Here is a 15272-nt window from a genome sequence, read left to right as displayed (position 1 = left end):
GTTTTCAAACAATTAAACAAACGATATAATTAAAATAAGAAAATTTTATTTTTTTCTTATTAATAATAATAATCATAATAATAATCATCATCATAACAAATATGTCAATTTTAAGCTTAGAAATTAGCTAATACCCCTAGTGTTTTTAACACTTATTATAAGCATTATCATGATTTCTTTTATCGTGAGAATGTACTCTACAAAAGACAGCATTTAAAACACAGGTTCCATAACAAAAAATAAAGACAAATGAATACAATAAGTGACAATAAAAAACAGACCACAGATTGAAATGTTTATATCTCTATTTATTTTCCCTTAGAACAGAACTTTAATAAATGTAGCTGTATTTTCATCTTACCTTCAAAAAAGGTGTTGACCAGTGAGACTGCTTTATAAATATTAATCAAAGTCTTTGTGTAAAAAAAATCAAAGACAACAGTTGAACTTAAGCATCTATTGTATGACAATATGACACTGTAATATTAACTGTTATTTCTATAGACTGTCCATTTCTTTGCTAGTGCTGAAGCTCATTTGCAACCTTTTCCAGAGGAGAGCATTGATCTGAGTAAGTCAAACATTTCATGAGTGTTGAACAGTGATTAAAATTGTTTAAATGTGATAAATGAAGATGTCTGAACATCAGAAACAATAACAAAAGCACATAGAAACCTCAAAAAAGGACAGGATACATTCAAATAAACCTTTCAATCTATATAAAATGCAGAGCAATTTGACAGATGAGGACTGCGTATGGTATATGCCAATAGATTTCAACTGATAAAATACCCCGTGGAACCAGTCCTTTAAAATGTATAACTGATATAGACAGGTTACACATGAGAAGTTTTTGACATTACGGTGAATACAGTATGGTTTCTGACAATACATTTTGTAAAATGAAAATTTGAAAATGAAAGACAATTCTCAAACAGGTTAGCATCAGATGGATTACAATATGTATTATGCAGCTTTTCCAAGATTAACATTCATACTTTTTATTGTCTCTTGATAATCTGTAATCAATCTTAATCTGATCGTTTTATTTTAATTTGATAGTCTTATTGTATATTGCCACACAAAGGTAAAACACAAAAAATACAGCAACTTAGAATGAAAAAACACAATAATTTTAATGGATGTGATATAAATTCAAACTCTTTTTTGTCAATAAACGTATGCTCAGTTACATCTGAAAGTTTTATTCATTTCTGTTGCTGTGCATTGCCTTTGCATAACAGTATAAAAACAATGATAATTTAGGAGCTGAAACTGCCTTCACTTAGTGTGATAGATGTTGTGTTATTATGCTATCATACTGAGAAAATCTGGTGCCAGGTGGTTGTGTTTTTATCGCTCGAGTGAAAAAGACGAAAGAAACAAAATTAGAAAGAAAGAAAGAAAGAAAGAAAGAAAGAAAGAAAGAAAGAAAGAAAGAAAGAAAGAAAGAAAGAAAGAAAACAAGTTATTGAAAACTTTGGCATCATACACTGGTGAATATCTATTACACTGGGTGAAGGCATAATATTTCCATTAAATGATCATCACAATGTAACAAAACCATCCATGGAAAACTGACATCCTTTAAGTTAGCACAGTACATCATTTGATGGTGAAAACAGTGGATAAAGGCCATAATTAAGGACAATGCTGAAAACAAAAACCGATTATGTGGAATAAACAGACAGTTCTCAAAAACAACTTAATAACACTGACAAATACGTTCTAGAGTAAAACCAAGAGCATTTAATCACCAGCACAGTTAAATTTACTCTTAAAGTAGAGACAAACAGAAATGGTTTTCTGGGCATTAGCTCAAAACAAATAGTATTCCAAGCCAGGATTTATTCTTATCATGTCATGACATATGATTTTATTATTATTATTAATAACCCATTTTACAAAATTAACAAAATACAATTTATGAAAAAATATAGACATTAATCTACATATAGTTTAATTTTAATAGAGGCATTTACTGGGTAACAAACAATTGTCCAGTTGGGTCAATATCACTGGCCACTCTGCATGTCTCTGCTCTTAAAGAATTAAAATTTAACTTAACAAAAATACATTTAACACTGGTGAATTTACTCGGTAAGCACACAAGTAAAACATGACCAAAGGAATGTGTCGATGCACAGGTGTACACGAGGATAATCAGGAAAAAAAAGTTCCAGACAAAGGCAAAACAACACATAATCCCTATTAGCCATTACAGTCAAACACTGAAGACAGAAGGAGAAATTTAGAGTAAGCCCTTAACTCCTTCTCGATACTCTACTATTTGCTAAGCCCTTTACACAATAGATAGTTATTTTGGAATGGGAAATGATGGTAAAATTACAGTGTCATTGCGTATGATGGAACAGCACATTCTGTTCAGCTGTTTCAATTCTGTTTGCGCATGAACTTAGCGGTCAACCTAACTGAGATCAGCCTCACATACAAGCATGTTAAATGCATTTGAATGCATTTAGATTGTGCCATGCAATGAACCAAAAATATCAATATTTTGCAACTCACTCATACTGAAAATGTACCTCTATATACATTTCTGGAGATCCCCAAATATGTCCCAGAAGCTACGTTTTTTATTTACGTGGTTTTTTTTTTTTTTGTTTTGTTTTTTTTTGCAGTTTTTATTTTCACAACTCCACCAGAGGCTGCTGTGTACGCTTTTAAAGATCTCAAATTTATCCATTCTCAATCTCAATTATCCTCAATTTGAATGCCATCCATGCCTTTTTGAGATCTCAAATTTATCCTTTCTCAATCTAAATTAATCTAAATTTGAGTGCCATTCATGCCTGCTGTTCTCGCATAAACCCACCAGAGGCCGCAGTTGACTGACTGACTGACTGATCAACTGACCCACCCTTCGCCTTTCCTAAACCTAACCAAATGCATTTGTTGATGTGTCCACCCACTTTTGTAAACCCAACCAACATTTTTCAAAAGCTATCCAAAAAAAAAGAAAAGCCTTTGTCTGATTTTTACCACATTTTCAGATTTTACCACATTCTTACCCTGTTATTAACTTTTTTATTTTATTTTTTGGATTTAGTTTTTGTCTTACATGCTTTGTGGAACCATTCTTCACCTGATTTGTACCCCGTCCTCATGCTGAACTACTCTCTGCGACTAAAGTCTGTCGATGTAAGCAGTGAGCTGGTAAGCACAAAAAGGAATGGTATCATACCACCCCACAGTAGTGTTCATTTTAAAAATGAAATGCTGCCAAATGTAGCTCTAGCTACATAATTGGCGATCTCCAGAAATGTACATAGGCAACATTTTCAGAATGAGCCTATGATGACATTTTTGCTGCTTGAAGGGTTGTTTTCACAGAACATATGTGATGTCAATAATGCAGAACGACTGATGTGTTTTCAGTGCGTTATTAAATGAATAAAGTGCACAATAAACTATATGACAATATGTACCATCCTCAATCTTTACAGTTGTGTGCCAAGGCCCAGTAGATTTGGTTTGATACTACAGTATGTGTGTTTAAATGAGACCCAAATCACCTTTCAGTAGGCCATGTTCAAAGACCTCAAAACAAATGGAATTGTGTCATTATAACTTCATAGCTTTATATATGGATATTTATATTTATTCTATAGTTTACAGAAAACAGCAACAAACCATTTTCAGCATACTATTTTGAGATGAAGAATCAAAATGACTTAACAACAGTTAAAACAAAATTGAGCCATCCAGTGTAGCACTGGTGATATAGATAATTGAACTGAGATTGAGTCAGCAATTTTGTATTATATTTTTGACTTGAATTAAGTTTAAATGTTAGGTTGTCATTTTCAGACTAATTAGTCTTTTTTAACAGAAATGTGGCTTAATTGTGAGGGCCGGCTGATATTGGTATTTGATTAGAACAAGTTTGAAAACTCAATTGTTGGATTTTAAATAATGGATGTATTAGAAAATGTGTTTTGACGTGTGCTCATAACTTTTTAATGGGATGCTCACTCTCAAAAGGAAACCAAATCTGGCACGCAACATATAAAGGTATAATTTGACTGGTCAATCGACCCCAAATGTTATATTCCAGGTTGCTCTGAAACCACTGAACAGAATTGTAAACCATCTTGAAATGAAAATAACAGCTGAAACTAAAAAGGGAAAGTTAGATAATCTCCTAGTGCAAAGTGAAATGGCATTTTGACTGTGTGTGTGAGTGTGTGCATTTCAGGAGAGAGTGAGAAGTCTCTGTTGGGACTGACTATTCATATTATGCTCATCTTTTGTCCTCTGCTACTCCTGTGTTCTGTTCGCTTTTTTCCTAAACCCCACAAGGTGCTGATGACAAGTCCTGTTACTGTAAGTGTTGTCTTGTTGAGATCGTTAGCTCACATGGACCCAATACACTCAGCTTCTCTCTGAGTAAGGGGCTTCTTTTTGACAAGCCCAATGCGAGATCTATTGGAGAGTGCAGATTTGCCTGTACAGCCCAGCCTTGTCCAATCACTCTTCTCTGGGGGCATTGTCATCCAATGGAAAGATGGTGGTCAGGCAGGTTGAGTTCTGATTGGCCGTCATGGTAGCCACAGTGTGAAGAAGAACTAGGACCAGCAAGCAAAGCTTTAGCCGGCTGTGTCCAAGCCGTGGAGCCCCCGAAGAGGTCACGGATGTGTGCTGGCAGGAAGGTTGAGTTCTTTTTAAAGTGCCGCGGGAAAGGTTGTTGGACATCTGGTCCCATCGCACATCACAGCACTCTGGCTCTTGGTTGGTGTCTGGTCTTTTTGAAAGCCCTGTGATTTATACAAAAAAAATCTGTGACTTTTTATACAAAGAGATGCACTAAACAGAGTACTTTGATCACATTTTACAATTACATTTTGTTCACCCAAAGATTTAAATCCTTTCAATACAGTACACCACACTTAAAACTTTCATTGATACACAAAACAAAATTTAGGATTTTTTATTATTATTAAGAGAGCCCAAGTAATAATACTAACTACTAATTTTATGCACATTTTGCTTAAAAGGCCATTGTTAAAATTCATTTATTTCTTCATTTTCTTTTCGGCTTAGTCCTTTTATTAATCCAGGGTCGCCACAGTGGAATGAACCGCCAACATACCCAGCACATGTTTTACGCAGCGAATGCCCTTCCAGCTGCAAACCATCTCTGGGAAACCCATCCATACACACTCATTCACACTCATACACTACGGACAATTTAGCTTATCCAATTCATCTGTATCACATGTCTTTGGACTGTGGGGGAAACGGAGCACCCAGAGGACACCCACACGAACACAGGGAGAACATGCAAACTCCACACAGAAACACCAACTGACCCAGCCGAGGCTCGAACCAGCTACCTTCTTGCTATGAGGCGACAGCACTACCTACTGCGCCACTGCGTCATCTTATTGTTAAAATTGTTGAAGGTATTTAATTAACTGTACACACACTTACAAACGATAATAATAATAAAATACAAGTTTAAAGACTTTTATTATGCACAGCAGGGGTCACCAATCTTGTTCCTGGAGGTCTGGTGACCTGCAGGGTTTAGCTCCAACTTACCTCAATACACCTGCCTAGGTGTTTCAAGCATACCTAGTAAGACCTAGTAAAAATCTGCAGAACACCGGACCTCCAGGAACAATTTTGGTGATCCCTGATGTAAAGGGTTTTGTACATGGATTTAAGGAATTTGCTTCATACTATTTTGTGCTAAATGAAAGATAAGTACATGGTTGCAGAGTTAAATGAAATACATGTTTACCGTAAGTGTGCCTATCAATTGCTTATCATGGTACCAACATTCCTGTGACATATTATGCACATGAAAGCTGAATGAGGAGAATTAAATGGTCAACTCATTGGGAAAGTTTACAAATGACTGCTTTTAAAGAAATCGTTGACCCAAAACTGAAAATTATGTCATCATTTGTATCAAACATTTTTTTTTTACTAATAACTTCTTTTGTGTTCAACAGGTTTGAAACTACTTGAATGTGAGTAAATAATGTTTCTTGTGTGAACTATCCCTTTAAGCAGAAGTTACTTTTGATTAAAAAAAATGCTAGTTCATTGCTGAAAATATACTTTTGTTTATTGTTTAACCTAAAATATGATATTACTTCACCATTAAAATGTTGACTCATAATCTGATATATTATTATTTAAGGGGCATCTATGATGAAAAATCATCTTTTGGAAGCTGTTTGGACAGAACTGTGCATAGGTATAGTCAGTGTGTCCACAGTCATATTGGGGTGATAGAAACACAACAAGTCTCTTTATAAAATTTCCTGGCATTAAATTAGGGTCTAAATACTTTTTGAGGCCCACTGCAATGTGACATAGGAGTGTAGTTGATTGACAGTTGCGTATTGTTTCCATGTTTCCGTTCTAATGTGTATAATCATATCAACAAGACAAAAGCAATGCACGTAAAGATACCGGGATTTAAAGATCTGTTCAGCTCACTGTGATCACCATTCATCTTCAAATGTGACCAAGAATTACAAGTTTAAAACATTTTTAAAACAGTGAATGTTTGTAATAAAAACATACGTAAAATAGCTACTGTACATAATTTATTACCACATCTGCATTGTGTCAGGACAATGCTTAAACCTTGTAACGACATTGTGTGTGACTCATCGTTGCATAAAGGCTTGACTCAACGCCAGAACAAATACATCAAATAATCATTGGAAACGTTTTTACTGTAGGATTTCTCACAAACTTTACGTGAGATATGCTTCCTTCATATTTGTTACTGTGCTGTTTATCTGCCACAGCAGAAGATGGACACACTCTGGTAGGCATGTGGGAACAGTGAGCGGGGAAAACTAGCTCATTTTCATTAAAAGCACAGGCAACAAAAACAGCTACAATGTGTTCAGAGCAGATTTAATAAATGATCTGATGGGTGTTTTGAGCTGAAACTTTACAGACAGATTCTGGAGACACAAAAAAACTTATCTTAAATCTTGAAAAAGGGGTAAAATAAGCAATAGAAACTGGATGCAGCCTTAATAATGCAAGCTGAGATTTCATCACTCAGCGATGCAATGTCAGACACAATAAAACTAAAATGGAGCGAGTGATGTCACTATGAGGGGTGGGGTTAGGGGTGGGGTTTATGAGCCCATTAAAAAGCACTGGATGCAGCTCAGATTGCACAGCACCAGGTCTGCATCCAGACCCCTCTCAAAATAGGTGCCTTTAAAGTTATCTTAGTTGAATTTATTAGATTATATGAATATAGTATTATTAGAACATTATAAAAAAGTACATACATTAATATTATTTACATTTCTTGTGTGGAAGAAATATTTGTGTATAACAAAGTCTTATGTACACATTAACTGGTTATGGCGCTAAATAGAGCCATAGATGCTAGCATGGCAATAAGAAAATAATTAACTCTTTACTGCATGGTGTTGCCATATGGCAAAATGATATTAATGTTAATTTCCCTGCCACTGTTTCTTTAAGACCAACGTTCAAATTTTTTGTTGAAAAGAGTAGACCTTAGATTAGCCAATGATGTGCTTTGGTTAAGTCACATGACATGCAGTGTTTTTCTGTGGCATGATTTCTGACAAACTAGCGTTTATTTTGAGTAATTGCTGAATGCAAATGTAAACGTCAATAAAAACAGATTAGGATCAAATTATGTCAGATCCACAAAAAAATCTTAGACATCACCTCCAGTAAGATTTTGATGACATATTCACAACTCCAAAAAGTTTCTAAAAATTTTGTTTTTTTGTAAATTGATCAAATGTATGTGTTGCCAAATGGCAACACTGTGCAATAGTGGAATGTGCAATATTGCAATAGGTTAGATAGCTAGCAAGGTCAGCTGTGATCTTTTAAGTTGCAACAATAACAACATGAATGCTAGTATAAAATGTTGATTAGTCATATGTTAATGCCATTTGAATTATGAGTAAAATCTCATTTTAATGGCAATACTACTTTTGAATAAATATGAATACTGGGAACAGTGTGTTAGTATGGACCGCCATTTTCTATGGTAAGTGAAAGAAGAAAAGGACAGAACTGGCTCTTCCTGCAGTTGAAAGTAAGGATGAATTGGGTTTTAGTGATCATGAGAATGATGCAGATTGGACATTTGATAAGAGCAGTGATTGAGACAGTTTAGGTAAGTTAGCTTAGAGGCATATAAGACAGGTGTAGTATAGTATATAGTATAATTTATTAACATTGTTAGCCAGTAGCTACATTATTCTGATGCACCTGGATATATTAGACTTGTTACTTATGTGTATAATATTAACTGAAGAAAATATTTATATTTACTGTATGCTGTATACATGATAATACATAATTATGTTTGATAATTATGTTTGTTTTTAAGAATATTCAGCAAAAAATAATAGAATAAATAAAAGCTTTTGGAATATGAGTTGTTGGAAAGTATGTATAATTTTTTTCCAGATTTAATATAACTGTTTTGCGTCTCTAGAATGTGTATGTAAAGTTTCTGCTCAAAACACCTATCAGGTTTTTCATTATGCCTTTTACAAGATCATGTTTTATACATTTTTCCACCAGGGGGTCGTTTTGTCGTACTGAGCTTTAAGGCGAGTACTCCCCGCCTACTGTTTCTACGTGCCTTCCTTAATCTTCTCCCTCGGCTCCGTCAGACAACAGACAGACTTAAAGCAAGAAGGTCTAACGTAGCGTTTGTGAGAAATACTACAGTAAGAGCTTTACCAATGAGTATTTGTTGTGCAGTTGCTTTGATGAGTCACACGAAATATTGTTACAAAGTTCACGCGTGCACACACACACTGCAGCAGACACACACACACACAGACAGACAGACAGACAGAGCACGCTTAGCTTTGCACAGTTTTTGCACGCAAATGTGACAGAATACAGGCTAATCTCCACTGCTGTGTGGATATCTGTTATGATAATGTACAAAATAAACCTGATTTAACATCCACAAACCGGGATTGACACGTCTTCCTTTATAATTGTTCTGACACGCAGCTGTGCTGATGAAGTAAAGCTGAAGTAAATCGCTGTACTTCATTACACACGTGCACTGTTTTAAAACATTTGAAACATTTGAAACTTACTCTTGATCACATTTGATGATGATTGATGATCCTAGCAAACTGAACAGACCTTTTATTCCCGGTTGCTTTGCGCACGTCTGGTCTTGTTGACATGGTTATACACGTGGCTACCAGGACATGTAAATGCGCGCAGCTGTCAATCAATTTGGTGGGCGGGGGGACCGCACTCCTAAGTCAAGTTGCGGTCAGTCTGAAAACCGCTCCAATTGGTCCACTGTTTTCATGTTGTTAAATTAAAAAAAGGACTGGGTGTGTTTATATCACCCCAATGTGATGGTCTAAACACTATATCTACACATGTCTGTCCAAACAGCTTGAAAAGTAGATTTTTCACCATAGGTGCCCTTTAAATCATTTCAAACAACACAATTATTAATTATAAGGAAATTTCTAAATTTGAAATTTTTAAGTTAGATCCACTGTTGGATGTTGTTGCCATATGGCAACATATCATAAAGTACCTTAAAAAAATGTTTTCCAAATTTCTTTTTTACAGCACTTAAAGTTAAGCCATTCTAAGAAAAGAAAAGCATGTTTTTCAGATCTATAATAATGCGTGCAGTAGAGGGTTAAATAAACAATTACATTATTATTTTATTATGTAACTAAACACATCTACTCAGGTAAACCAACCATCCCTATTACCATGAACTAGTTTTAAATTGTTAAGAAACATTAAATGCCATTTTAATAACTAAACTACTACAATTGGCCAATCAAACTCAATACTGATCTACTCAATACTAACAGGCTCTAAACAATCTCACTTATTGTCGTTTTTTTTTTTTTTTTTTTTTTGTCATTCAGAACAGTTCGAGTTAAGTAATTGACAATTTTAAGAAGAAGAGAAAAGAGGCAATGTTGCCTTGATCACTCATAGAGACATTCCATTGACAAACATTTTGAATGCTGTATGTCTGACTGTGAGGGATGCTGAGAAGAAAGGTTGTGTGGATTGAAAGGGTTCTTCTGTTTAGAAATGATCAGACTATATTCTATCTCATCTGTACTATCAACTGTTGGAGCTTTGTAGTGCTGAAGTGTTGCGCTCAAAAATTATCATTTTGATCTCATTTGTTAGAGCAATAAGCTCCAATATACATTGTACCATTTACTTAAAAAACTAAACTGCAGAGGGAAAGTATTCATATATAAAAAAATGGAAAAACTCAAAAAGCAGCATTTTTTGATTGATTTAAATATGAATACACAATTATTATTTATATTTATAATTTATATATTTAATACACTCACAAGCATCCAAATGTTTTCATGCACAGCTACTGACACAAGGTTTAGATGCGTAGTTAAATGTGGACTTTTATTTAATTATTAGCAATAGAAGAATTCTGCCTAGCTATCAAAGTTAACATGTTTTAAATATTAAAAAATTTAATATTTACAGTGTCATATGTTTACAATTTATTATACATTTTATATTACACACTGTAATAAAAAGCCTACAAGATCCTACTGCTGTGAACAACAGATCTTCAGTACAAGTAATTTCTCACTTTAATTGAATTCTCAAATAATTGTATACCAACCTGTACATATAAAACTGGGAGTGCCACCGTGTATGAGGTCATCATTGTCAGGCAATATGAATGGACACCTCTGCTGTACCTCAAGACAGTACTGCTCACATGGAATCTTATGACTGCAGGCTGACCGAGGGCTCTGGAAATACTGAGCACAGAGCCAGGGCTTGTAGACAGTCTGCAAAAAGAACAAGAAAAAAACAGTGTGAATAAATGAAAATTATTTTAGAATAATATTTTATCATTTAAAAAATACATTAAAGAAAATAATTTAAGCTCAAGTTGCATTTTTACACACATTTTATACAGTGAAATACAGTGTATTTACAAACCCAGAGTTGTTAAACCACCCTTGTCAGAGTTACTGTCACCACATTACCATGATATGTTGAACTTTTTTTATAGCAAATAACTGACATTCATTAACTAATTTTCCTTCGGCTTAGTCTCTTTATTCATCAGGGATCGCCACCGCAGAATGACCCACCAACTTGTCTAGTATATGTTTACAAAGCAAATGCCCTTCCATTTGCAACCCAATACTGTGAAACATCCATACACACATAAACTATGGCCAATTTAGTTTATTTAATTCACCTATACTGAATGTTTTTGGCAGAGCACCCGGAGGAAACCAGGGCAAACACAGGAAGAACATTCAAACTCCTCACAGAAATGCCAACTGACCCAGCTGGGACTCGAACTAGCAACCTTCTTGCTGTGAGGTGACAGTGCTAACCAATATTCACGTAAATCAGTTGTGCAGAACTCATAAAGACCAGCAGATGGAGAGCTCACCACATGAGACCAGCTCACCACATGAGACCTGTTTGCTAGATTCAATTATTTTTCTTACAACAGCTCCGTTTGTGCTGTTTCAGTGACACAGAGAAGACCAAGCAGGTCATGCAGACCTCATAAAAACACTGTTGCTATATGATCTACCTTTAATACATCTGATCTACTTCAACACTGTGACACACTGATAATATCTTATACAGTAGGCCTATACAAAATAACTTAAGAGCAGAGGAACACAGTGGTCAGTGCATATTCAGTATAAGAATAGACTTTGCTCATTTATTTTGCCCTACATATTTTGACCTGCTGTTGAGGAAAAAGAAAGGATGATGCCAGAGCGCATGTGTGAATGTGTGTGTGTGTGTTAATAAAAGAGAACAGGAGGCATAGAAAAAAACAGGTCATCATTAGCACTGTCTGGCTGTCAGAGAATCCAGTACTGCTGTCTTATTAGTGAAGGCTGGTTTCTAAGTGGATTCTCCCTTTCTCTCTCTCTCTTTTTAAAACCTCTTTAAAATCAAGACATCTGTAACAGAATAACATGAAATGACATGCCATTGTGGGCTGCTGACCCTCAGCTTACCCATTGCATGCTAGATGGAGTTGAAAAACAGGTTACACTTTACAATAAGGTTCATTAGTTAATGTTAAGTAATGCATTTACTAACATGAACAAACATTTAACAAAACATGTACTACAGTATATATTCATGTTAATAAACGTTAGTTAATAAAAATACAGTTGTTCATTATTAGTTCATGTTAACTCATGTTACATTAAGTAATGTTAACGAGCATGGACTTGAATGTTAATAATGCATTAGTAAATGTTCAATTATGATTAATAAACGCTGTACAAGTGTTGTTCATGATTAGTTCATGTTAGTAAATGCATTAACTAATGAACCATATTGTAAAGTGTTACCGAAAAACAAATGTTTTGATTACTGATTTATACTGTACATCTAGACACATAATAAATTTGCACTTATGTGTTTAAGAACTAAACTGTGACATGGACATAAGTCAACATGTAAACTTTTTCTATGAATTTTTTTAAATAAATTTGAATAATAAGTCCTATTTTAAAATTATTCTATTATAAAAACATTTTCTGAATTGCATAAGGACCTTCTCTTTGTTCTCTGTGACAAACTTTATAAAAGGTCATTACTCAAAGTTCTGTCTCAAAGTGAGATAATCTAAAATCAGTTCTAACAAATAAATGTTTATCATCTTAAAAAAGAAAAGAAGATGATTTAAGAAACACCTAAATTCATGAGAGATGTCTATCTCTATTTTTTTATTTTTTCAAAACTTTCAAGCTTCAGATTCGTAAAGGCATGCTGAAATGTTCTATTTGAATTTAGAAGTGCTATAATCAAAGTAAATAGTCAACAGACCTAACCAGTTAGTCCCTGAGATCTAATTTCCTCCCATTCGCAACACATTTCAAAACAATTTTTTTTTTTTTTTTGGGGGGGGGGGGGGGGGGGTACAGGAGCAATTTAGAGCTAGTAATCATGTAAATTGTTTAAATAATGGTTTGATTTAAAACAGGTGATGTCAAAAGGTGATTGTAATTATGATTTGGTACAAAAGCAGCTTCCAAGAAAGGTCTAATCCTTTAGGAGCAAAGATGGGCAGAGGATTGCCAGTTTTTGTCAAAATGATTGAAATTTTTAAAAACAATGTTACTCAAAAAAAGATAGGAAGGCATTTGGATATTTCACCTTCAACATATAACATAATTAAAAGATTTAAGGAATCTGGAGGAATTTCAGTGTGTAAAGGACAATGGCGCATACATAAGCTTAACAAATGTGATCTCCGATGCCTCAGGCAGCAATGCATTGATATTACAACATGGGCTCAGGGCTACTTTGGCAAACTTTTTTCAAGTACCATAATACGTAGTTACATCCACAAAAGCCAGTAAAAACTGTTCTGTGCCAAAAGGAAGCCCTTTGTTAACAGTGATCAGAGGTGCCGTTAACTTTTCTGAGCTCCGAGGCATCTGGGATATGGACCATCACACAGTGGAAATGTGCACTGTGGTAGATAAATCGGTATTGCAGGCATTTTTTGGGGAGGAATGAATGCCATGTACTCCAGACCAAAGATCATCTAGACCAGGGGTGTCCAAACTCAGCCCTGGAGGGCCAGTGTCCTTCGGATTTTAGCTCCAACTTGCCTCAACACACCTGCAAGGATGTTTCTAGAAAGCCATGTAAAAGCTTGATTAGCTAGTGCAGATCTATCCAATTGGGGTTGGAACTAAACTTTGCACCCCTGATCTAGACTGTTACCAGCTACAAGTCTGTCATAGTATGCAGTTGTCTCAGTGACTCAGTTCTATACAAATTTCATTGGTTGACGCTGCTATGACGATAGCATCAGCCCTTACTTCAGACACGCCCTCTGTCAAGCGCTGACGCTGAAGCCCTGTGTGAATCGGGCGTTAAGCTGGATGTTTCAAGGTGGTGTTATATTACCTTGGAAGTACCATTGAATTCCAACAAGCTTGTTCCCCTTTGGTTGGCAAATGAATTGACCAGTTCTACAATCTCTCCCGGTGACGTTCAGGTGAGTTTTGTCAACTAGGAGGTCCATCTGAGTGGCTGTTCCACTGTTTAGGTCTAGTTTCAGCATGATAGTCTCATTGTCTGTCAGAAGATGACACATTCCACTCCCTGGAAGGTTGTTTAGCCTTGTCTAGGCAATGGGTGACCTCAAGGGCCAGAAGTCATAAACAGCAATGATTTTGGCATTCTTTTCTGAGGTCATCTTGTGTTTAGTGTAGCCTTTCTTTCATCATGTGGGGGCATGCAAGAACTCCAAGATGGTGGCTTACCCCACACTGTTAGACCTTACCGGGTTTTTTTTACAGTAGAATACTGACAACACTGTTGCCAGCCACTCACTGTAAAAGTTTGGTTACAGTAAGTAACTGGCAACAGTGTTGCCAGGTAATTACTGTAACTGAACCATTACAGTGAGTGGCTGGCAACAGTGTTGCCAGTTTTTTACTGTAACTGAACCATTACAGTAAATGGCTGGCAACAGTGTTGCCAGTTATTTACTGTAACTAAACCGATACAGGGAGTAGCTGGCAACAGTGTTGCCAGTTAATTATTGTAATAGAGCACCAATGGTAACTAACTGGAAACTGTGTACAGTTAATTACTGTATTGTAGTGTTACAAATTACAGCATTATACTGCATACACATTAATAGTATGTCATATATAGTTATTGTAGTGTTACTAAAATTAATCAGTATTCTTAGCTGTTATTTAAAAATAGAAGGCATAACATTTTTCAGACAAATTTTATTGTTTTGGCACCAAACAAATAAATAACAGAAAAAGTATAACAAAATTAAGAAATCAGCAGATATAAATATTGTTTTGCATATTAAAGGTCTGCACAGTAAGTCTGCGGTTACACTAACATTTGAGCAAGCAAAATTCTGTCATACTGCACTGCGAAGTGGAATTAAACAAAGCAAGTAGTGGAATTAAACAAAATAATTAGAGATTGAAAAAGCAAGCCAGAGAGGTCATGTTTTGATCTTTGATTGGTATCAAGCAATCACATGATGTGATTTTGCATGTCAGCGTTCTCCAAGCTTGATCTTTCCAATGCTGCGAATTATAAAAATTTGTTCCATGAGCTATCATTCCAGGTCTGCAGTACTCACATGCGTATGAATGGAAGTCTATAGGGAGAAAAGTGCAGTGTGACCGGGACTTTAAGCTGTAACTTTAATTAAACACACCTGATTAAACTAATTAAGGCTTGTTAGAAATCTACAGGTA

General features: G+C 35.3%; 1 protein-coding gene and 1 long non-coding RNA gene across 3 annotated transcripts in view; both read right to left on the bottom strand.

Annotated features, from left to right (window-relative positions):
* Positions 1 to 293: 293 nt before the first annotated feature.
* Positions 294 to 15272, bottom strand: part of nalf1a (NALCN channel auxiliary factor 1a) — a 110188-nt gene continuing 95209 nt past the window's right edge. For both annotated transcript variants that reach the window (XM_001921192.7, XM_009291932.5), the window contains exons 2-3: positions 10658 to 10829; positions 294 to 4778 (exon numbers count right to left, since the gene is read on the bottom strand). In XM_001921192.7, coding sequence (XP_001921227.2) covers positions 4492 to 4778; positions 10658 to 10829 — 459 coding nt within the window. In that variant the 3' untranslated portion in view covers positions 294 to 4491. The remainder of the gene's footprint in view (positions 4779 to 10657; positions 10830 to 15272) is intronic.
* Positions 5113 to 8262, bottom strand: LOC141385779 (uncharacterized). Its single transcript, XR_012406759.1, has 2 exons — positions 6558 to 8262; positions 5113 to 6195 (listed from the first exon to the last, which is right to left on the bottom strand). It is a non-coding gene; the product is annotated as an uncharacterized lncRNA (long non-coding RNA).

The sequence above is a fragment of the Danio rerio genome, chromosome 1 (assembly GCF_049306965.1).
Source record: "Danio rerio strain Tuebingen ecotype United States chromosome 1, GRCz12tu, whole genome shotgun sequence".
NCBI classification, from domain to species: Eukaryota; Metazoa; Chordata; class Actinopteri; order Cypriniformes; family Danionidae; genus Danio; species Danio rerio.
Note: the sequence above shows the minus strand (reverse complement) of the source record. Positions and strands in the feature narration are given on the sequence as shown.